The sequence below is a fragment of the Drosophila virilis genome, chromosome 2 (assembly GCF_030788295.1).
Source record: "Drosophila virilis strain 15010-1051.87 chromosome 2, Dvir_AGI_RSII-ME, whole genome shotgun sequence".
NCBI lineage: Eukaryota > Metazoa > Arthropoda > Insecta > Diptera > Drosophilidae > Drosophila > Drosophila virilis.
In genome coordinates, this window is record NC_091544.1 from 30,205,554 (window position 1) to 30,231,060 (window position 25,507).

At 38.7% G+C, this 25,507-nt stretch overlaps 1 protein-coding gene across 2 annotated transcripts in view; it reads left to right on the forward strand.

The window, feature by feature from the left end:
* The window catches only part of Nlg1 (Neuroligin 1), a 45,706-nt gene extending 20,741 nt beyond the window's left edge, over positions 1-24,965 (forward strand). For both annotated transcript variants that reach the window (XM_002056405.4, XM_015170656.3), the window contains exons 9-12: positions 11,768-11,957; positions 17,493-17,644; positions 18,465-18,580; positions 18,717-24,965. In XM_002056405.4, coding sequence (XP_002056441.2) covers positions 11,768-11,957; positions 17,493-17,644; positions 18,465-18,580; positions 18,717-20,881 — 2,623 coding nt within the window. In that variant the 3' untranslated portion in view covers positions 20,882-24,965. The remainder of the gene's footprint in view (positions 1-11,767; positions 11,958-17,492; positions 17,645-18,464; positions 18,581-18,716) is intronic.
* Positions 24,966-25,507: the final 542 nt, after the last annotated feature.

Genomic DNA, 25,507 nt, shown 5'->3' on the forward strand with positions numbered 1-25,507 from the left:
AATGTTGTGCATCAGCTTTGCTTTAAATTAAAATTTATTCGTTGTGTAGTCTAGCTTAAAATTGGAAAAACACAGTCAATCGATTGGATTTTTAGTGATATACAGCTGGATTCAAATAGGTAACTGTGGCAATAAATGGTATTAGATATGCTCGCATGCGTCAATTTATGATATTTATTTAAAGAATTTGAATTCGAAATTGTTTTGCAATTTATTTTCTTATTCTTTATTCTTCGAGCAATTGAAATTATCTTTTTTAATTATACCAAATGCTTTTCCCTTATTTAAAGCTGTTGTCTTTAGAAGCATTTGAATTCCACTCGATACTTTTTTTATTGTATATATATTATGAACTTGCCCATTCTAAATTTTACATAATCAATTTTAAAACAAAAAATGTATTTAATCTATGTGATAATAAGTATGCTACAACATTTTGGAATGCATTTGGATATACAAAATATCTAGAGAATATATAGAAAAAATATATTTAAACAAAAAAATCGTAACTACTACACTATTATAATAAAATTATTCCATTTTCCGTAAGACTCTTTATCTCTCTCAAAAAATTATTAAATAATTGGGCCTAAAATATTTGGATAATGTAACGTTTTTATTATAGCTCAGTAAATTATATCTTTATTTTTGCAATATTTAGCATTATAATAATGTGAGCCTCATTAGTGTCAAAGCTGACACAAACAGCAGCCTTTTACTTGCGAAAATAGAAAAATGCTTCTATGCAGCAATAAATAATAATAAACGACGCTGCAGGAGAGACTCCGCTCGGCTCGGGCCAGACAATTATGCCGAGAGTTAGTTAGTTATTACTGCGACTCTGTTCAAGTCCCTTGGCTCCTGTGTGCACACATTCATTATGCCGTTCATTTCATTTCATTTCGGAGCAAAACAATGCCAGTGACTATCTCATTTCCAGCAGGCAGCAGGACTTCGAGTTAAGTTTTCTATGTGTGTGTGTGTGTTTGTGGGGCCTGCTTGTGCCGTGCAATAAATAAATAGCACAATGCACAAAATTCGACCTGCACGACCCCGCCCTCTAAATGTCAACGTTTCTGCTGCAATTTCTTACGCATCTGTGTGTACGTTTGTGTTTTTGTGTGTTGCCTTTGTGAGTGTGTGTGTTTGGTAGAATTGGATTCCTTAGAGATGCGTTTGAGTTTGGTCAGAATGACACTTTATATATATACTTTTAGGTATATATATATATTTATTTGTGCAGAAGAGCGCAATTGTTTCTAAAGACGCACGGCAAGGACGCTGAGTAGAATGGCATTGGTCGAGCTATAAAAATTGTATTAAAGCTATAGCAGCTAGTCGAATTCTAAATGCTCTTCAGAGAAACTAACTTCTTTATAATTTTGATATTTCAACAAATGTTTTTTTTTTATTTCTCTATAAAGAAAAGTGTGGTCAATCGATTGAGAAAATGATTGAATAAAATGAGAATTTTAAACGCAATTTTAAGATACAACTTGAGATTACAGTTTTATATGTTCATTGTATAACCACAAAAGCTTTCAAGAATTGATAAAATAAAGTCCGTACTCAAAGAGTTTCAGACAGATTGTATAAAAAAATACTCGGAAACTGCAGGCGAGTTGCCAAAAGCGGATAACAGCAATAACACCCACAACAATAGCAACAAAAAATAGCAACAAAAGCAGCAACAGCAACAACAACAATGGCAACAAACAAGAAGAAACAGCGACAAACAAACGATTGAAAGGAAGTTCACACAATCAACAACAGATGCGCTTTTTCACATGCGAATAACTGAACATGGAAACTCTCCAGGGAAATTGTTTTGTGTGGCACTGCCTCACGCTGCTTGCGAGGCTTATAGCAACACACAAACACACATACACACAAACTCATCCCCGCTAGCTTCAGCTGAACAGCTGCTGCAGTGCATCCCAGTGGCAATGCTTTGTTGACCGTCATTGAATTAAATGACAGTCGAAACAGCACCAGCAGCAGCAGCAGCGGGGAATGCATCGACACTTTTTGTTTTGTAGCTCAACATGACGCACAGACAGATGAACAGTTGGACTGATATAGAGCATCAACGAGGCAAGTTGCTTGATCCTGTCCAGCTAGGGGCTTTGGCTGTTTTTAACAATATACTGAAATACCCCGCAGACAAGGAAACTTGCACTTGTCTCCTCTATACGACACGTTTAAAATGCATCAATACTGCGACGAGGGCGTCAGGGTTGACGTAAGGGTTCAGGAGAGGTCACTCTGATAAAAATACGTTAAAATGCCATTCAATGCATCAATTGAGCTATTGTTTGTGGTTTCTGTCATCTGATAGTAAGTGCAGCTGAGAGCTCTCATGAGATATTTACAGGAATGCAAAATTATACTGCATGGGGCAGCCGATAAAAAGGGCAGAAAGTGCGAAAGCCATTTACATCTATTAATTTAATTACTGATATATATTTTGAGAAAATAGGGCTTATGTAGTTTATATTTATAAACAATAAGCAACATTTGTGTGCTGTTAATCAATTTGAAGACTCTTACTATTTTCAAATTCTCAAATACTTCATACTAATTTAATTATGATGAATTGAAATAAATGGCAAACTAATCATTGGCTTTATAATCGATTCCGAAATATAAATAGGATTACCTTATACCAGAACTTAGCCGTAAAGTCCACGCTTCGTCTTCAAAAAAATCGTATTAAAAAACTGACATATATCTGACCTAGATAATAAACACTTAATCTGGAAATTCGACAGTTCAAGTCCTGGCAACAATAAAGGCAATCGATTTGATACGATTTTAACTTGAGTATGCCACACAATTGCTTGAGTAGCTTAATGAAAATTCCGCTTAGCTGAAGCTCTTTCATATATTCCACACGCACACCAACACCTACACAGATACTCGGTTTTTATGCCAGATACTCCAGACACGCTTTAATTCATTGGGCAACTAAAAGGCGACAGGATGTTCACCAGTCGGGACGGGAGCCACTAAATAAATGCCTCTTAGCTATTGCCTCACCTCTTTGACCTGCCTGAATGGGCCATTAATCTGAGTTGGCATGGCGAATGTGTGTCGGATTTACGGTCGAGACTAGCACAAGTAGCTGAAATTGAAGATGAAGGAGAAGAAGACTAAATGCGCTGTAATGCCCAAATGGACAATTTCATGGCTAGTGTAAATCAAACACGCCTGCAATTAGAGCAAAGGTCCGCACACACCCCCACATCCCCACACCCACACACACCCTTGGTTCAACTGGGCTTGGACCAGCAGCAGCAGCAGCAGCGAGTGGACAGCCCAATTTGAGCGCAATGTGGCAGGCCCAAAACAATTTAAGGCAATTGCTTTCAAACTCATTAGCATGCAGCATAGGGGATGGGTGTGGCAGCCCGTGTACCTATGTGCCGCCACACTTCTCTTGGAATTTTTGTTGCTGTGCCCGATTTTTGATGTTACTCGACTCGTAGATCAGGTAATATTGGCCACTTGCTGCAGTGTTGCACAACATCGAACCGTGCCGGTACAAAGCTCGCCCGCACAAGGCCTTGTATCTGTAACAGTATCTAGCCAGCCATTAAATGCACTAAAACATGTCCAAGGCGTGCTAAGAGGGTCAACCCAACACCATCAACAACCACCTGCTAGCCAAAACGCCGAGCTAGTCGACAATGTCTGAGCAGCGCAAAGTAGGAAAAAGTCAGCCCCAAATAGTGCCATAAAGCAAAGTGTTGAAAGTAGCGCAGAGCCTAAAAGTTAAAACGTTGCTCCAAAAAGTTGCGACAGCGCCGCAGATAAAATGGCACAAAATGCGCTGCGTGGAGGATGCCCCTTTCAGTGCGAGCATGTGCTCAAATGAAATAAAACTGAGCTAAGGGGAACAAAAGAAAACTGCAAGAGCCCCAGCTCAAGTGCCATCTCAAAGTGAAATTATTAGAAATTATGCACAAAGTTGCAAGGGACTTTAACCAAAAAAAAAAAAAAAGTAGTAAAAAGTAGCCCAGAAGTGCGCCACTTGCCTGAGGGCCCAGTAAAAATTTATTAAATATATATTGAAGTAGCCCGATCCAAAGGGGCAAAAAATTTCAATTTGCAAGTCTTCAGCCGACTGAGCAGCTCTTAAAATATATAAATAGGTTTTTAGTATCAAAAGTTTAACCATTTTGAAGGTGATTCTTTAGAATTTGTTCGGATTTTAGATTAACTTTGTTATAAAAGTAAAAAAAAAAAAAGCCTTTAAATAGGAAAGGATGTTAGGTCTTATTTATGTCAACAGGAATCCTTTATTCTTAGCCACCGCATTTTACTCTTGAAAGATATTTGCTTGCATATAATATTTAAATATTTGTGTAAATAAAACTTTTAAATATTTTAATTTAAATTGAGATTGAATTTTTTTTTTATAAGCTTTAAGAATCAAGCTTTAATGATCGATGTTCCGTTTCATTTTAAATGCAATTCATAACTCATCGGTGTTTGCTGCCATTTAAAAACTGTTGCTTAGCTGCGAAGCTTATCTTAAAGCCAAGCGACAGGACACGGCCGTAATAATAGCCAACGGCGTATAGACCGAGAAACCCAGCTCAAAGTGTCGCTGACAGCTCTATTGTCATTTTAATTTTGCCAATTTATAAACCGCAACGACAACGCCAAGCTCTTTAATTACCAGTTAGCCAAAGCTCTGGAACCAGTGTTGCCAAACACGCGCCGCCAGACACGTAGATAAGGCGAAAGCTTTCAGCAGCTGCGGATCTGGCGGTCATGCTAGGGTCCAGGTTCACAGGGTCGACTGCGAGAAATGCCGCAGGCGTGGCTGGCCAACAGACGCTTAATGGCATAAACTTATTTATTTTAAAATTATTATTATTCTTAAAAAAAATGCAGAGCATCCCATGGACAGCTGCTGTCTGACTGTCGCTGTTGGTGTTGTTGGTGTTGTTGCTGCTGTTGCTGATGTGCGAGCCTTGGGGTTATGATGACAGCGGACGAGCTGGAGCTCAATATGCCGCTTAATTTATAGTCCCCAGGCTGGTACCGGAAGTTGCATACATTATGTGCAGAGCGTCTGGCCTGCAGCATATCGGATAAAAGGGTGCCCAATACCAAAGGGCTATAAACTTTTAAATGCCACGTCTGTTGATGCTTTTTTGTGCGTTTTGGCTTTAATGCGTCGACTAAATATGCACATTGTTTGCCAACAACTGACGCCCACGCTCTTAGTAAGTCTTCTATTCCCGCTCACTCTGCCACTCTCTATCTCTCTCACTTTTTCACATTCTATCGCGAGCAATGCTACAAATGCGAGGTTTATTTCAGCTGTTTAAGGCATGTCTATGGTAAATTGGAATAACTTAGGAGCTTGTATATAATGGAAAATTCCTTATAAATGAACTTGAAATGTTAAACTTATCAAAGGGAAAATGTCTGATAGCATTTTTTTTAGGTCCAGATTGCCATATTTATTCCGTCCTAAATATATCTTTAAGCTTTATGAAAATATTTTTTATTGTTTTTTAATTTAAAATGGCAATTATGATTTTACGAGATATATTGAAAAAGTAGAATAATGCATACATTTTTGTTTTATATCCCTTAATATTATTTTAATTTAAGAAAATAAAATTTCAATTTAATGTTTCGTTACATTTTAGAAAGCATTCATAGCATTCTTCTCGCATAATTGCTTGTTCTTGTACTTGTGATCCCATGTGCATAAGTGTCACTCCACTGGCACTGATGCTCTCTAGTATACACAGAGTATGTTGAAAGTTTCATAAAGTTTTTCGGCTGTTGCAGCGGCTCTGCTGTTGCTGCTATTGCTATGGAACGTGTTGTTTGCTCGCTGAAACATCATAAATTACACGCGTGCTTTTTGCCACACGCCTCTTGTGTGTACGCGCTCAAACTCAATCTGCTGCTGCAACCCCTACTCCAACCCCAATACGACCCCAAGCCCAGCACTAAGCCCCACTGTACACTTAGCCCACAAACATCTGCCATAGCATGCATATAGTCAACTCTTTGTTTCTTTTTACTTTTGTGCTTTTTATTTATATTACTTTTGTTGTTGTTATGAAAGTGCAGGATGCAATTGCGAAGGAGTTGGCTGTTCTGTTGATGCGAGTATTATATTAATGTTTGTTGGCCCAATAAATCTGTGAATGGCAAAAATTTTAATGTCGAAATTTTATTCATGAAGTGCGAACGCAATGCATGGATTCTGCTGGACTGTCAGATGCGGGTTAACCCAGCAGATAACAGTTGCGGATACAGATACATGTGTACATATGAAGGGGAAATTGCGTGAAGCTTAACTGCTTATCATATTTATTAAAGCATTCAGCATGGTAGCGACATCATAGATAGACGGATAGTGGAAAATTAAAATTAATTGTGTTATGGGCTTATATGTGTAAAACCTAAATTATTTGCATTTTCATAAGCGGTGCAAAAGGGAAAACCTAAGTGACTGCTCACAAGGTTTAAAAAGGATGAAATGGATTCAAAAAAGTTTTTAATAGCTTCTATGTGGACTTTAATACAGACTTTCTGCAGTATTAGCCAGTTTAGATCCGAAGAATTCTAGTCTGATTTAGAGCTGAACTTTAAACTTTTAGTATTGTAGCCTAACCGCTTAAATTTGCTGTGCAGTGTAAGTGCTGAAGTGTAATAAAAAGGTATTTATTTCAGTTGAGGCGTCATAATTGCGCCAGAAAGATTTTCACATTCCAGCCAGACGCCCACTCAGACAACATACAAAACCCTCCCCACCACCCCGTGTGAGCCACAGTACACAGCAACTCATAATCGTTTGTCCATATTTTGTGGACTATGTAAGCAACACCAGCAACAAACACATCTTGTACACAAAGCGGCCGCATGCTGTGGTGAGGCAATTTTGGTAAACGCTCGCGGTGCACGCTGGCATATGAGTAATATATTTGCCATAGGCTAACCAAAGTGCAGCAACAATAAATAAATGAAATGTACTTATAATAAAGGAAAATTCCAAACACAATTGTAAGTGCATTCGAAAATAAGGTGAAAACAATTAAAAATCACAATTTATTTGATTGCGTGCTTTAATGGGCACACATGCGTATTATTCAACATGTCAAATGCCGCTTATTTGACATGTTGAATAATATATATATATATAATACAATCAAACGCACGCACACACACACACACACACACACACACATACATCAACATTCATGTATGTAGACTGTTGTGTTGGGTTGTCTGGCAGCTCTTTTAGTTTCGCATTCATTTGCGAGAAATCCCAGCGGCTTGTGTTCACTATTTAGCTAAAACTCTGCCTTCAAGTGCTGCGAGGCATCGCATCTCGCTTAATGGGGGCAACGGCTCGTGCTGGCCCTGCAATGCGAGTCGTGTTAAGTGGGGTTCACGAACCCCTGGCAACCCCATTTAACCCTAACCCAACATATACATTAACGCCTGAAAGTGTTCTCAGGGCAGAGATACAACTCGTTTTTGGGCTAACTAGTTATTTAAGCAAATGTTTGAAGTGTTGCCATATCAGTTGGCAGCTGTTTGTGTGTATTTATCCGTGGGTTAGTGCGTATGTGGCCTAAGGACGATTAAATGGATTTGATTTTGGGGCTAGTAAAGGCTCTGACTCGACTTTGTTTATGTATGTTAATGTAGGCTGCAGATTTGTGGCTGCGCTTGTTTTGAGATTATGAAATTCTAATTGGAAATTCAGCATGAAACTGGGAAATGAGAACTAGATGTTGAATAATCTAGCAATAGTTTATTTAACATTATTATATGTTGGCTAAAGCATATAGTAATTTAATCTCAAAAAAATTTAATAAGCCGATAAAAAGAAATGTTCGGGGCTCTGGTACAAAGGTTGCTGCAGTGAAGATCTAAATAGTTTTCTACAATATCTAAAAATATTTATTCTTTTACAATAAACGAATATAGTTTGAAAATTATGCGCTCCCTGCATAGCTTTCCTGAAATCCGCATACAAATTAGCATATCAAGATACGCTCCATTTCGAGCTAAGTTTATACTTTAATCCAATATCGTTTGGCCACAATTAGCAGCATCGAAAAAAAAAAACCTAAAAGCGAAACAACTTTGGGTTAGGATCATTGAGCTGTAATCTAACGACAACGACAAGTGGCAACACCTTCATTTGCTGGAGCACACCCTCATTGTATCCGGCAGCACATTCTCATTTAATGCAATTTAAAATGGAATTGCATTTAATTTGCACAACTTCATTAGCAAAACCCTTCAGCAAATTCATTACGACTCTCCCAATGACTATCAAAATGTAGGGCAGCCAAAAGTTGACTGGCACATACACAGACACACTCACACACACACACTCAAGCACTGACTCACTAATACACTGACACACTCACCTACGAGCACTCGAAATGTCTTCTCGAGTGCGGAAATATTTAAAGTGTCACACACGCTATTCGGAAATTAAATGTGAACACTGCTTATGCTCAGCCAGTAAAAGTGGCTCAGAGGACGAGAACTTTTGGCTGCGGAAAGCATACGGTACATTACACTGTGCGACAACATAACTGAATAACATAAGTATATTAGCATTTAAAGTTTTATGTGTTTAACACAAAAGAACTCAGCCAGTTTGCTAACAAGGGAGTAAGTGACATAGACACGTTATCTAGACAAGGGAGCCATGGAGAGTATTGCTTATTAATAACTGACTCTATTTATATTCATATATTTTAATTTCTTAGACTATGCTGCGTTTAAAATATGACTATGTATTTTATCAAAGAAGCAGATGTTATAATTACATTCTATAAAGTCACGCTCAGCTACATTTCTGTGTGACCTAAGTAATACCTAATATGTATATTAATGACTGCTTTGCATTTAAGCTTAACATCGATATACAGGCCTAAAAAGACCAGCAATTTATCATTTTTATTTAGCACACATAATCATTAGAGTGGAGTGGAGAGTGTCCACATTATATTACTTACCATCATCTTCGCTGTGTTTACATGAAAGTGGCCCAGACATTGCTCAGCTATAGTTCATATATATAGTTGTATTTGTTGTGTTGATGGACAGTGCCATCTCTGCTCGCCAGCAGGTAAGGTGTCTCGATCCGTCTCTTCTTGTGGGCGAAGCAAAAACAAAACGACATTGTTCGCTTTTGTTGGGGCAACTTCTTCTTATTGTTCCACTGCTACCCCTCTATTTTTCATTACATGTTTCCGAATGTTTGTTATGCGAATTTTTGTCGGTCGCCTGCCGGAGGGGTTTGGCGTTTTGTGTTTTGGGTTTTGGGGTTTAAGTGTTTTGCGGTTAGTTTTTCAGAGTGCAGAGTTTACGTTACGTTTGTTTGGCCTCCTTTGTGGCACATTTTGCGGTGCGTATACGTAGCATTGTTGCACGCAGATGTGGCTATATTTATTAAATTTAACTGTCGTGCCGTGGCTTCCTTTTAGCTAAACGCTCATAAATGCGGATGGCTTATGTTTTCTTTTTCGTTTTGGCAAGCAAAGTATTAACTACGCGTTGGTTTTTAAATGTTTTTTTTTTCACATATATATATACTCTTGTCTAATTCTGATGGACTTAGAAAATTCGGAAATTGTGGCTGGTAAAACCATCCAATAAAACTAAAGAGGATAAAATATTAAATATTTTCAGCTTTGGTTCTTGTATTATCAATGAATTGGTTGGAGTATATTGTATCTTTCGCATTTCTATTTGAATCAAAAAATCTCAACTAGAAGCAAGCATCTCGAAAAATTGGAATAATTTCCCCATAGTATTCACAGGTTACTGCACCATTCAGTGCTTACAATTAAATATAAACATATTTTTTTAATATTTTTTAAAAGGAATACGAATTACTACAATATTAAATTCAAGCGTTTCCTGTGCTTGCTTCGCAAGATGAAAACCAAAGCATTTTTGCCACACCAACATTGGCCTTACCCAACCATTTGAAGCTGCTTCTGCAGCAGGAATCATCCAGGCAGCTCGTGATTGCAATGCTCGTACTTGTGCTCATTGAATAATTTAAAGAAATATAGGAAGGACTTTGCGCACTGCGCTGTTTGAGCTCATTTTAAGTAAACATAGACTTGACATCTTCACTTTATTTATTACACACACATGGATAGACGCACACATCCTGCTAGCAATAACAGCAAAAACAACAACATCAGTAGCAACTGCCCTAAGCGTTTGCTCAAGTGTGTGAGATTACATAATAGAAACCGCAAATAAATATATCGCGTACTGTAGCACACGACATACGCAGCAATAACAACAACAAGCTATGTACAAGCATGTGTCTCCGGAGACAGCAAGTGCTTTTCCCCTCGCCCTGCCACAGGACTTGCAGCTCGAAAAAAAAATCAACATCAGCAAGCAGCAGAAGCACCAGAAGCAGCAGCAGCAAACGGGTAAAAATAAGAAGAAAAAGGCAACTGATATGCTCGTACCTTGGGCCATACATTCATGATGAGTACCCCTAGCCCCAGCCCCAGCACGCCCGCACCGCCCGCAGGCAAACGCAGCGGTTGTCTTGGCGTGGGGCCGAGCCTCTTGCCTGTTGTCTGTATCGAGGTCAAAGCGCATAACTTAAGTAGCCGACAATAAAATGCATAACATGGCGTACAGGCCAAAAGGCAAAAAGCAAACCTGAGCGAAAATGTAGAAAATATCGCTCTATTTATTTGTACATTACGCCAACAGTGAGAAGAAAAAGAAGCAGCATCAGAAGATGTTAAAATACGCACCTAACAGGCATTGGCCGTGTATGTGTGCAGCTTTTATACCTTTGTCCCTCCCCTCAGTGTACCTGGTCATAGCAGATGCTAGTAAAAGGCCAAGTGTTGTGCTTGACATGTGCAGAGAACCCAATGAGCGCACACCCTGAATATAGGTTTTTTTTTTGACGTGAGTGTCCTGCTGGGGCCATAACAATTTCACGCTGCGCTGCAAAAGCTGACGGGATCCCAACATAAAACATATTCAAGTCGTTTGGCGAATACATCAAATAATCAAAGCCAAATGAAATTGGAGGAAAAATATGAAATTGACTTTTGTTAAGTCGGAAAAAGATGTTCCCGAAAATTGGGAAAAGAGATTATCAAAATTGTAATGAAAATTTAATGCTTTTTGGCAACACAGTGTCTTGTAGCTATAAGAGCTATATATATTCTACCTATATGTGAACTCTTAAGAGTTTTATATAAATCGTAGCAATCTAATTTACTTTGTTCAATAGCCTTTGGACTAGAAAGGGAAAACTATGTGTGAGAATACCTATTTTGTAATATTAATCTATTTAATTAAGGGCTTTCTCTATATTTGCTCAAATTACTCGATTTTTGGTAGCTTTTTTGTATTTTTTAAATGTCTACAGGGTAACAATAAAAACTCAAATCTATTTTTAAGTTTAATTGTAATGATAAGTAAGCGTTAAAGTTTTGCTGCATATTCAAAAATATTCCAACAAATATATTTAAAGAACTTTGAACATGCGTATGCAAATTTTCAAAGCCTTTCAAATGCACGCCAACGCATTCCCTACGCTTTTTGAGCACACGTAAGCGTATTTCGTGCTTGCATAGAATTTTTGGGACAAAACAAACCGCATAATTAAGCGCTGAAGTACTACCAACAACAGCGTCAGCTATTCGAAAATTGTTAACAATGCGCATTACGTATATGCCGTGTGGTGACCGTTTTGTTTTCTCTACCCACACAGATACCAGGACATGTACAACAATCCGATAAAGGCCACTAATTTGGAACATCGCGACGTTGTGCTGGATATACTCTCCGATGCTCGGGTCGTCGGACCCCTGCTGCAGACGGGCATGTTCCATGCGGATGTGAATCGACGCAATTATATGTACGTTTTCGGTCATAATAGCGCGACGGGCCCTTACGCACATGTAAGTAAAAGTCCATACATATTTTATATAGTATATCGGTGTATTTTGTCTATGTTAGAGATTTTGTGAAATGCCGTGTGATTGTGATTGCAATTACGCGCCGCATTTAATTTAAATGGTGTGGTCAATTTTCCAAATATATAAACAGCATGAGTTGGGCATTTAATGAGTTTTCATGTACTGCCAGCGACCAAAAAGTTTTCGCCGCCCTTGTGACTGGCAACAGCTCCTGGGTTACTACTCTCTGCTGGGTCATTCCATCATTGGCTGCCATTTTGGCTTTTCAGCAAAACAATTCACAACTTCGCAGCTGTCCAGGCCGCGGCGCGTAACGATCGTAATAAAGGCAATGAACTGGCTTTGAGTCCAGCAAGGATAACAAAGACAACAAGAAGGCACACGAAAACAACAAGCCCAACTTTAACGCCAAGTCTCTAAGTAGACAATGGCCCACTTCACTGGGAATTCGGTTTTGTTTTTTTTCTACCCGCGGGCGGCTCAGTGGCTGAGTGGTTCATGGTGACTGGTTGGTTGGTTGCCTGGTTGCCTTGTCTAAGTTGTCTGATTATTTTTGTCTCTGCTTTGAGTTCTGTCAGTAAGGTCGCGTGTCCATCTCTTGGCTGCGTTGCTATTACGCCGCTTGCCACCAGTTTTTATAGCTTTGTCATGCTTATGGATTTGTTACTGATTGCCATTTGGTGATAGCCTCTTTTGCTCTCGATATAGATGCTACACTCTCTATGCTATGTTATGATTAAATGTGTCTATCGATTTGTAATTAGGATGTGGGCGCAAATATTTGATAAGGAGTATATCAAATATGTGAATGGCTTGATTGCTGGATGAAACCACTTTGATTCACATTAATGGAAATTGAATAAGTATTTCCAATTCAATGTAGACTTACGTTGATATTATGCATGGAAATCCAATTGGAGATCGATATGAGCAAGTGGACATAAGAAATAAACCAGAAATATTAAATAAACTTACAGAGACAGAAATGTGCATTTATAAAAAGTTAAAGTTAAAAAGTTATGGGGATAAACTTAAAGATATTAAATCGCCAAAGGATACATTTGACTAATTGCGAAACGTTTAAGAAATTTCAAGGTATTAAAACATTTAAATTATATAAGTATATAAAGCAAAAACTTGCATCTTATTACTTGATTTTCAATGTTTTCTCACGTTTCACATAAATAAATGAAAAATGCGAACATTATTATCCACACTTCATAAAACGTTCTGAATAATACTTAATGTATTTGTAATAGATCAAATTTAGATATTGGGATAATAATATGTAAGAAAAAAGTATTGAAAAAGTTGAAAAGTTATGAGCCTTAAAGTAAATTATTTTACAATTTTGTTAATAGTTCTTGTTGTGATTATAAAACACTGAATACCCAGAAGGAAACAACTGAAACAAAAGCTTGAAAAACTCTTGACTGTCGGAGACAAAAACGAAAACCCAAATCCCCAAATAAAGAGCACTGAAACATAAATAATGAATGGGGGAACACAAATAAATATACAAATCTAAATAAAAAGACAAAAAAGTTATTATTTCGCATTATATTTTTGGAAAGTTTAGCTTTGGCTTCGGCGTTAAGCGCATTTTTATGACTGTAGCTACCAGTTCAGGGAGGGTCCATAAGTTGGCCATAAACCTTGGCCAAGTCGACTAAGTCCCAACTAAATGAAAATAGACGTTGACTACTTGAAACAAGTGTGGGTCATAATGCAGGCAACTAGCTTAATAAATGCGACAACAATTTGTGGGAAATGTTGGCTGGGCGAAAAGTGCAACAACTTTTTAATAGCCGACAATTAAAGCATAAAAGTATATGCAATAATATATATAAATAAAACATATAAATAACGAGCAGACGAAATGGAGCGCTCAGTGCGAACAAAACTTTCTGTATAAACTTCATTTTTTGGTATATTTTTTTGTAGCTTCTCGCTAAAGTAGCTTAATAATAGATGAGAGCATGTGCCATAGCTTAAGCAACATTTATATTTATGTGTTTGAGATGAGAAAAAATGCGAGGACGATCAGCGCCAAGCGCCAAAGCGCATTAGTTGCAAATAAATTATGAAAAATAAAATAAAATTCACTTAAATAATTCATGCCAAAAGCAAAGCCAAAACGCTGCCAAGACAAACATGAACAGGATCCTTGGTATAAGCAGTCGCTCGCTTGCCTACAAATTATCGCTGCGACAGACGGCAACCAGCCCTTGGCTTCATGTGCTACGGGGGCGTTGCCAGACAAATAAACAAGCAAGCCCACACGCACAAACACACCCACACATACTCACACGCGCATCTATAATACAATTGTATAAGGCGAGCTTTAACAAAACCGGAACATTTTCCTCTTTTCAGTCCAGACATTTTATTTTTATTTATTTGGCCATTTTTTCGGCATTTGCATTGTTGTTCTGGCAAAGACCTAGACAAAAACTTAACTAAAAGCGCACATTTCTGCATAAACTACGCTCCTGCGTTTGTGACCAAGTTTTTGAATCCTATACCCTGTATTCATTAAGTAGGCAACATGAGTTACTTGTGCTGAAGGCAGCAAGACACAGGTACAGTTTTTATGTTGGTTCCAAATCAAATAGTTGACAACTATATTCAAGAACATCCCAAAGACACTCTAATGTGTAATCATTATTATAATATTCAAAATAAATACGGATTTTAAGCATGTGCGACTTCGGAGAACTAATGTACGGAGTATCGCGGGCTAATCACTTATTCAGAGCTATTTTTATATGCTGGGTTGATGCTTAAGCAACTCGCAGGCTACTTACTCACTGCCTAGCAAGTGACCACGCCCACACTTCAACTATAACTGAAAATCTGACTGAATGACTATACCCCGCGCGCATTTCCCGCTCCGCATGGTCATGACTATATCTCTGACTAAAGCTGCGGGCATATTGTAAAACTTTCTGGCACATGTCTTGCATGTTTGCAGCTGAGAGGCTGGCTTCCAAGGAGCTCACTTACCCAGCGCCTGAGTCTGAAGTGCACACGAAGGAGGCTCAGGGCAATTGCAAAATGGCGAAAACGATGCGAATAAGAGAAGTTCGTAAACGCAACTGAAGTGGCCTTTTTGCCAATAAAATTCAATTGCATAAAAAAACTGAAAGTTTCAATTATTTCATCCATAGAGAACTACAGCTTGGTGAAATTCCTGTACAAATTGGCATTTATAATGTTATATAATGTTATTCCAATAGATATTGACTAGTTGTGAATATGCAAAAAATGTTAGCTAATAATCTCTGGCGCCTTCATTTTATTCTGGAGTAAACTTAATTTATTTCCAAATTTAGGAAAATACCAATAGAAAAATATTATTAAATTCGTTTTCGCATATTAAGCCCAACATTTCTTGAACACACCCTTACAGCTTGCCTAGTATCCCAACTATATGCAGCCTGATCCCTTTTTTTCTAGCCTATGCCTGGAATTCGTTTCTTTTCGGCTGCCTATTTGATAAGAATGCGAAATAAATTGTAAAAGGAAGGAAACAAAATTCATGAAAATAAATATAATAAAAACGAAACTACAATTTTTATTTGAGTCGCGCTTGCAAAACTTTTCTTTCGTTGACCGCACTCATAAAAGAAATGCGACTCAAGGCCTTGGCAAATAATAAAAAACTTTTCCTACGTGATGCTGGGACGCTAAATGTGTTGCATACTTTTTGGGATACGCTCTGAAAATAAAAGATGAACAAACAACTTGACCGAAACTTAAGAAACTGCCCTGATACTTATAATTATGGAATAGAAAATTACAAATTAAAGACACTCACACTTCTCGGCAACAACGCTATGTGGGCGTGTCTGCTTAAGCTTATACAATCCCATTAAGATGAGTTACAAATTACAACCAGCCCACCTTGGCCCCGGGCGGTCATGGGCCACGCCTGCTGGCGTTTACATTAGAGTAAAATTTGGCAAACATTTTTGGCAATTTTCGACACCCAAACTCCATGAGGCTTATTAGGACAAATGGGGCTTAGGCAAATTGTTGCTTCCGCTGGCTTTTGGCGAAAGCGGAAGTAAGCTGAGGGCGTGTGTCAGCGCGACAGGCAGGCATGGCGAGGGGCAGAACAAACAAAAGCATAAATTACAAAATTAACGCATTTATTTCAAATTGAATTTCCGCCTTTTCGCTTATTATTATGTGCAACTTTAATGATAATTGCTCGCAATGAAAAAACTTATTAAAACCAACCATTTTTTTTATTTATACATTTATTCTTTATAAAGTATGCATTGCACGCTTTAAATTAGCTGGCACTTGTAAACTGGCAATTAATTTGCGATTGTATTTCAAGTAGAAACAATTTAAAAATGCCGCTTATTTATGGCTAAGTGTAGTTTAAACTCTTCAATAAATATACGTCATTAAAGAAATACAAATATTTGCTTGCTCTCATCTCTTTAATACTATTAAATAAAGCTACAGCTAATTTTGTATTCATCTAACATTCCGTTGTAAGCAATTGTTGTCTCAAAAATGTTCTATTATTGTACTCAAATGGCTTTCAAATAAACATATGTTGTGTACGGAAACAATACTGGTCATAAACAAGTATTTATGGTCCATTCAATTGGCTTGGGTCAGATAAAAAGTTTATTGAACCTAAAAATGGCATGAAACTCGTCTAAGCCAATAAATAGTCTTTTTTTTTTTGTATTAATAATAGAAAGGCAAAATCAAAAATGACATTCATCATTCAGAAATGCCACCAAAAGCTGGCGACAAGCTTGAAAATGAGCTCAAAAATGACAACAGTTGCAACAACAACAACAACAGAAACAGCAATAACCACAAAAGGCGACACCAATTTTTATGAGCGCCAAAGCAAAATGCTTTGTGACTTTGTTACATTTTTCGTGGCAACAGCGTAAAGTTGCCTTTATTACCTACCTACTTACTGCAGTTGTTGCCGCCGGCCACAGTCTGTAAATGTCTATCTCTCTGTATAACCGCCTGACAGACTGGCCAAATATTTATGCTGGCAAAGCCAACAAGATTGATGCTGACTGGCCAAAAGCTGCCGAATAATATTTTCGCTGATCTGGTGTCTGAAAAATGTTCACAAGATTTTCAATGCATATTATATTCAAGCAGAGGGTATATTGATTGTGTAAGGAAATCGGTGCAAAATTCAATAAGAATTCAAAATTTTTTAAAAAACAAAAAGTGGTATGAAAAAACGTTATAAAAATAAAACGTTTCATTTGCCCGAAATTAATTGCAAAGCCTTTAACATGTTTTAAAATAATTAAAAAATTAATTAAAATGGGAGAAACTTAAAACAGATGTTGAGATTAAATAGATTCAGGTAATATCATGGGAAATATATTTTTTAAATTCTTACTGTTGCCTTTAAAAATATAAAGTATTAAATATTTATTGAAAAAAAAAATTTTGTTATTTTATGTTGTCTATGTAAGGGTATTTGTTTTGTGGCATGCCTAATTTTTCATTCAATTTTAGCTTCCACATAGCATAATGGGCGAGGAGTTGGCTTTCGTTTTTGGTGCGCCGCTGGCGCCGGCCGGCCCATTTTCCAGCCACAACTATTCCGTGCAGGAAAAGCTGCTTTCCGAGGCGGTAATGGCATATTGGACGAACTTCGTAAAGACCGGGTGAGTAGTGTCGGTGGCAAACTGAATTGAAGAGTGCATTTGGTGAAAGTTTGTGATTGGAAATGCCGCACGGCATAGATAAGCCGCGGGGCGGAACGTTGGCGGACTTGGCCAGCTCAACACGACGAGTCGCAGCTCTGCATGCAAATACGACTGCGACTGTGGCTGCGGACGCGATATGCATGGCACTGGGCTGCGGCACGTTTTGCAATCTGCAACGCTCGGACAGTGAAATGAATAGAATTTTTACTGCCGTTTTTATTATTATTTCCTTACAAAAACTACGGCAAAAAACGGCCATAAGCACGCCAACAAACACAGCTCTCATGCAAATATTATTAGTAGAAATTCGGCGATGCGATGCGCCACCCAAGCAAAATGGCAATCAAAGCCGAAATCTGAGATCGTTAGTATACATTTATGTTTTCATATATATATTCTTTTTGGTATTCAGACTTAAAAGTCGCATTCAGCCAGTCATTAGCTATTTGACCCTCAGACTTAAAGGGCAAATTGAAAAGCAAAATATGCTGAACAACTTGGGGCAATTTAAGCACAAAGTAAGAATCAGGAAATAAGGCTTAGTACGGAGACATGAATATGCCGATAGCGAATAGTGGATACTGCAAAAACTTGAGAGAAACATTACTTTAACTGACAATGGGATCGGTTTTGGTGAGATACTAATTTTCATTTATTCACTCTATTATATATATATTATTTATATATATATATTATTTGTCAGTATTATTATGTATATTATTATCCAATCGAACAATCTTTTACTTCTTATAAAAATTGAACTGTTTCTATACTTTAGCAATCCGAAAGCACCCTGGAAGGGAACATTTTTGAATTCGCATCTCTTGGAATGGGATCGCTACGATTTGGACTGGCCGGAGTTTAATAAGCGTGCGCAGGCCTATCTCAATATTGGTAAGTACGGCATTTGCCACATTCACAGTCTGGCACTCAAACATTCCCACAACCAACCATGCCGTCAACTAACAAACGCGTTTTGATGCCCTGACTTTGGTTGGAATCGCATTTGCATTTGCTTGGTCTTTGGCAGGGATTCCGCCGACAGTGGGCTACAAATACCGCCAGATTTACATGAATTTTTGGAACAAAGAGCTGCCGGACGAGTTGAATCAAATTGCGGCAATACAGGTGCGAGGGCAGCAACAGCAGCTGAACGGAAATGAGGTGATTACGGGCCATATGAGCAAATACGGGGCGCGTGACAATGGCGCCGAGGATCCGGTGCGTACGCTGAAATTGCTGCTACAGGAGCCGCTGGCAACGGGCAGCGAGCAGCTAGAAACCGCTGCGGAAAACATGTACAATGCCCCGCCCACATTTGGTCATGTGCATAGGCAGCAGCAGCAACAGCAGCAACAGCAGCAGCAGGGCATTGGCACTAATGGTGCTGAGGGCGTGGCCATATCCGGCGAGGATACGACACACAGCAATGACTATGGGGAGTACGGGGCGTCATCTTCCACAGCGACGCCAGCCGAGCCCATTGCCAAATCCGAGACGACGTTGCAGCTGCTTATTGCGCTCATCGCCATCTTCATTGTGCTAAACGTTGCCATCTACGCAACATTTCTGTTGCGCCAGCGTCGGAAGCGCAACACATCCCTGCAACGCAAGCTGGGCGGCAACATTCTCACCTACGATGGCGCCAACGATGATGAGCTGAAGCGTTGCAGCAAGTCGCGCGATGGCGACGATAGCTTCACCCTGGACATGGTGCGCAAGTCCAATACCTACGAAGCCATCAAGACGGGCCAGCGCTCGCCAATTAATGGCTATGCCATGCACCGTCAGCTGAGCAGCTCCACGGTGGACACGCACACCAAGGTATGCGAGTGGATGTCCGCACAGCATCAGCATACGAATTCAGGCCATAAGCTGCCCAAATCAGGCAGCTTTAATACCACGCCCCCGCCGCCGCCAGCTGTGCAATCGGATAGCCGCATTATCATATGCCAGGACATAGAAGTTGCGGATGCCGCGCTGCTGACACCGCAGCATATGCATGAGACGCTTGAGGGCATGCATTATGAGCTGCTGCTGCAGCGCCAGCACTCGGCGCTCACAGAGCCTAGTGAAGCCACTCTGCAGCCGCAGCATGGCCACACCTACGCACACGCCCATTCACACTCGGATCCGGTGGACATGATTTTAGCTGCTGATGAGCAGATAACCAGCTTTGTGCATGCTGATGATGTGGACATCAATGTGACCAGCCGCGACGAGGATGCACTCGTGCTGCAACCGCTAAGCGCCGCACAGCAACTGGAGCTGCTGCGTCAGCGCAACTATCCCAAGGTATTGCCGACGGCGCAGGATTTGCGCACGAGTCATAGCTACAAACGCAACTCGCTGCCGCCGCAGAATTTTACCGCGCCGCTACCACCGCCGCGCACCATTAGCAGCACGCTGGGCCGGCGGCGTCGAGATAGCAGCAACATAACCACATCGCCGCTTATGCTGGCACAGGACTCTGGCGAAGAGGAGCCTCGTGAGCCGCAAATCACGCAAAATACACTGATTGTGGGACCCATTGTACCCAAGTCACCAGCGGCATCCCTTAAACGCATCAAGCACACGTCCCCCGCGCGGGCTGATATGGCTACCACAGAGGTCAGCGGTGTGGCCACGGCCCTAAGTACATTAGGCGGTTCGTTTCAGTCATTCGAGTCGGTGCCGCCGGCGCATGAGGCAACCCCACCACAGGGTCAACGCACCGAGTGCGTCTATGCAATAGCGGCGAGCGCCAGTGTCAGCTCCGTGCCAGGCATCAGCTCGCCCAGCAGCTGGTCTGCACCGAATGGTGATCTGTATGCGCAGCCAACAAAGTCCGCCTCGAGAACGTCGCTCATTCCGCGACCGTTGCAGACAGCGCCAGCAGCAGCAGCAGCAGAGGCGCCAGCTGCGACGCAGCACGTGTCAACTGCAGCTGACTCGGCCACGCCCAGCCGCATACCGCAGCTGCAGCGTCAGGCATCCGGCAAGGAGCTGTCGCCTGTTGACGGCCAGCAGACAGTAGATGCCACAACACCAACATCAAATTCACGCGTCGGCTCCACCATCTCAAGTGATTCATCCGCTTCGGCTGCCTCCTGGCGCAACTCCACGACGTCTTCGTCCTCGTCGTCGACGGGCACCGTGCGAACGGAACTGCAGCATTGCCAGCAGTCTGGGCGCACTATTGCCACTCACATATAGTAGTCGTAGACGCCAAGCAGAGCTCTCAATTTGACACCATTAACGGACCCGCTGTGCCGAGCAGGGCCTCGAAATGCAACGACAGCACCAGATTTTGGATTCCAGTGCAATGAGAGTCGGCTGCCAAATCCTTTGACGGCTTGTGGCTTGAACTGCAGTGAAAGCCACTCACGCGCGGCAATACGCTCGCAATTTTCAAGTGTTTGCGAAAATTTAATAATACATTTTGGTCGAAAGTTTATCTTTGACTTGGCGGTTGGATTGCACAAGCGGAATCCTTCAGCGGGCGCACCAGGATCTGCTGCAGCTTGCGGTCGCATTGGTTGGCAAAAGTTTTGTCCAAATTCCAGTTTCGTTTAAGCTCTCATTCAAATGAGAAGGCACAAAAACCGAAACAGCTAACGAAAACCCTAGTAATATGAGTTGTGAGTTGAATTTTATGAAAGAGATTCCGAAAAATTATGGGAAAGGTCTTAAAAAAAATGTATTTTAATTAGTTAATTGATTTAAAAATGGGTCGAAAAGCAAAAAGCAAGATATTATGTGCGCAATAAAAGTATGTCAAGCATAGTTTACTGATTTAGGCAAATAAAAATCGAAGAGTAAATTAAAATTAACTATAATATGCTTAACTCTATCAGGATAATTAAGATATTATATGTATATGATGCTTTAAATATATGCTGATAAAAATTGTTTAAGAAAATCAAACTGATATCAAGAATATTTCATTTGAAAATATTCTCTGTATTAGTTCTTAGTTAAAAAGTTAAATATATAGATATGTATAGGAAGGGAACATATATAAATAGTGCATGTAGTCACACCATAGGTAGAACATTTTAGTTCTAGAGCGCAAAAGAAGAAAACTAACAAAGTTCAGCTACAACGCAGCCTGATTTTAGTTTATAAGGAAATCGTTAAACAAGTATTATGGGAAGATTAAATGGCAGCTACGATAACTACGATAATGATAGCCTCTATAACTAAGCATAATTTATAAATAACGTAAATAATAATTAAGCAACTTTGTGTTTAAGTACATAATCATGTAGAAAAGTTCGACTTATTTATTTACGCAAATTGATAATTGGGAAGAAAAAAACTTTACCGTTGCCTCTGCTTGTGCCTTGTTACCTGCAAATAAGCCCGAACAATGCGCAATTTTATCGACTACAAATTGGCCCAAAACTCTTGTGTCAGCAATTTGGCAAATAAGAGCTTCTTATATAACCAACAGCAGCCAATACAATGAGCACAATTTTCCGGGTGCTGCCAACTTAATTTGAAGTCCTGACTAAATCTCAAGCAATGTCAACATTGGTACAGTGGCAAATATTTCAAATATTTTCAGATTTTCTGTGAGTATTTCTTGCCGCAGGGAATTACATCAAACTTGTCACCACAAAATAGTTTCCAAGCAGTTGCCTAAACTCTATCCAAGCTGGAATAAAGTTTTGCGACTGGCTTTTATCCTGGGCCTTTGCCTTTGTGGCACATTACTTTTTGGTCTTTCAGCGAATTGAATTATTGTGTCGCCGTTTTCTTTTTCCAAGGGTTCAGGGTTTTTGGTTTTTTTTTTATGCAAATTGCTGTCATGCAGTTGGCGCGTTTTTATTCCGCTTGGAACAGAACAAAAACCTTGGCCAAAAAGTAAAAGAATGTTTTTTAGGACAAATTGAAATCCTTGCTATAAACACAACCAAAACTCAGAACGCACAAAAGTTGTAATTAAATTGTGCGCCCAATTGAATTGTTTGGCGGCAAGGTGCAAAGGAAAAGTCCCGTTCGCATTTTCATAATTCCTCTTTACGCATTAATATTTGTTTTACGCTAATTTTGTTAAGTTCTTTCCTACTTCATAAGCTGGTCTCCCCCCACGCCCCTAGTTGGCACTAATTGGTGTACACAGAAACTTGTCGGTATAACAAGGGGGCAGCATATAAATTGGTTAAGAAGATCTGTAGCGTAGTGTCAACACGATTGACACATATTTGCACTTCAAAGAGTGGCAAAGCGGGGGGTATGACATCCTGTGGCTTCACATATGACTGACTCGATTTCCAGCTGTTCGCATTTGCCTGCTGGTCGGCTCTGTGTTAATTTGCTGCAATTGCCAAATGCTTCAAGCGTTCTCTACACTCAATTTCAAAGCACATTTCCCACAATGCTTTTCACTTGCTTCTCAATTTTCTCGGCATGTGGGTTATTGTATTTCGAGTATTTGCCTTTGTGCATTGTTGAGTCTTGTGAATCATGGGCAGAGTTTGAAGCATTTGGTTAATTAAATCAAACCAGACGTAAAGAAAATAACAACTTATAAAGCTACTATGCAAGTGAAAATAAGGCAAACAAGGGATTAGCCATCAGTGGAAAAATGTATCCTCAGTTCTCTTTTATCAGTATTTCGGAGTAACGGTTTGACTCCTTCCTTTGTTCTGCTTTCTATGAAAATAAGATATGTATAAATCAGTTTTTCATGATTTTCCACCAAATTTCACATTGTAACGACATTCGTTTGTAATTTGCGAAATACTTCTTTAAAACTTAACCGACACCCACTAAAGTTAATCAAAGTTTCTAACCAAAAAAAAGAGACCCACAAAAACCTCTAGATGAAGAAGCCAAATTATTTACCTAAATTGCCGACAGCCACAAATTAGTTTGAGCTCAAGAGAAGATTAAAATGAAATTCTATGAGATTGCTTAGCTATTTCCACATACACAAAGATGCGAAGCGATTCAGGGAAATAACTTGTAGATAAGTGGATGAACATCCACATATACACAGAAAGACAAGTGCAGGAGCCATAACTAAAACTTTTTCGAGATGGGCAAAAATGCAAGCATATAACAATTGAATAGAACAATTTTTGGCCAAGGTTTTGATTTATAGTTGACAATTTTTACCCAATGTAAGATTATTATGTTTTTTGTGGCTTGCGGAAGGAACCAGAAGGAACAATTGAAAATCGGTGCCAAAGGGGTGACATGAAAAATAAAATAAATATTTATTGCAGTTTAATATATAATCGCATTAAATTTAAACTGTCAGCGGGAAAAAAGAAAAAAGCTTAAGTAAAAATTATTCAAAATAAATTTGCATTAATTAAATACGACAGGGTGGTGAATAATGATAATTGCATATAATAAATGCATATGCGATGATATTTTTGTGGTATGTCTGTACACAAATTAAGCGGCTTAAAAACGTCATGACTAATTAATGCACTTTATAATTAGTATTATAAGTTTAATATCATTAAGCTTATTTTGTACTATTAAGTTGCACATGCATATACAATTAAATGCCAACAGGGCCAACAGCTTAAATTCAATAGCATTCAGCAATAAACTGGTTAAACATTCCACAATATGACAGGACCCGATCCCCATTTATGCAGAAAATTAAAAATGATATATTTAAAAAATGGTGGGCAAAGGCAAATATGCAAATTATGTTGTCTCATGTAGTTCACTTTATATGATGATGACTATTGTTTTATTTATATTTTTATTTAATTGATAATGTGCTTGTGCATTGTTTGACTTTTTAATGAAAATTTTCATAATTTTATGAAAACGAAATCAACAAAGGACACAACATAAACATGTGTAAATTATTTAAAAGCCAACAATTACTATAATCTGTATCTGTATGTGTAAAACAAAAAATATTAAAAAAATTATTGAAGCTGAAATAAAGTACATTCTACATTTATCAAGGACATATATTTTTTAAATTTTTATTTTGTTTGAATTTAACGCTAGCTCTTGCAGCAATGTGTATAGTTAAGTATTCTGTTAGAACATATTTTCAATATTTAGTTAAATATTTCAGGCATACTAAATGTACAATGCATGAATTTATAGAATACACAGTAAATATAGAGCTATTTTATTTCTCTTAATTGTTTCGGCAATAAAGAATATTTATTGATGTGCTTAATAAGGTTGTCAAATTAAATAACAATAAATGTTTGGCTAGAGTGCACTGTTTATTCTCAAAGTCTTGCTTACAAAAATAATAAACTTCATTATTATAGGAAAATATTATGTATAATTTTAATTTTTAAAAATATCCATGCTTACCTTTTAACTTAACAGTTTCAGTACGTAAACGCTTAATACCATTAAAAAGCTAAACTTTTTTAAACATTTTTAGATAAGACCTTAAAAGGTTTTAAATAATTGCAGTATAATGAAATAAAACTAAATTTTTCGGTTGGTTATATTTTGTTTTGTATTCGAATCATTTGCAAATGCAAACACATCGAAATAATTGTGCCAAAATAATAAATTAAATATTTAATTAAAAATAATTACTTCGCTCATGTTGTTTTTGGTTCTGGCTATTTTTAGTTTTCGCATGCATTTCCAGCTCATTTTAGTTTTCACTCATCTGTATAATTGTTGATTGTTTGTGTTGTCTGTCGAAATTGAAGTTCAATGAACTGCAAAATTACAGACCTTATTGTTAGTGGATTATAAACAAAATATTTCCAAAATAGAATTTCAATTGATGCAAAAAGTAATTAAAGCAGTATTTGTAAATAGTGCTGCTTTAATGTTGGGCATGTATTTTAGCATTTAATTTGCATGCCACCGTAAAATGCGTGGCCTGAA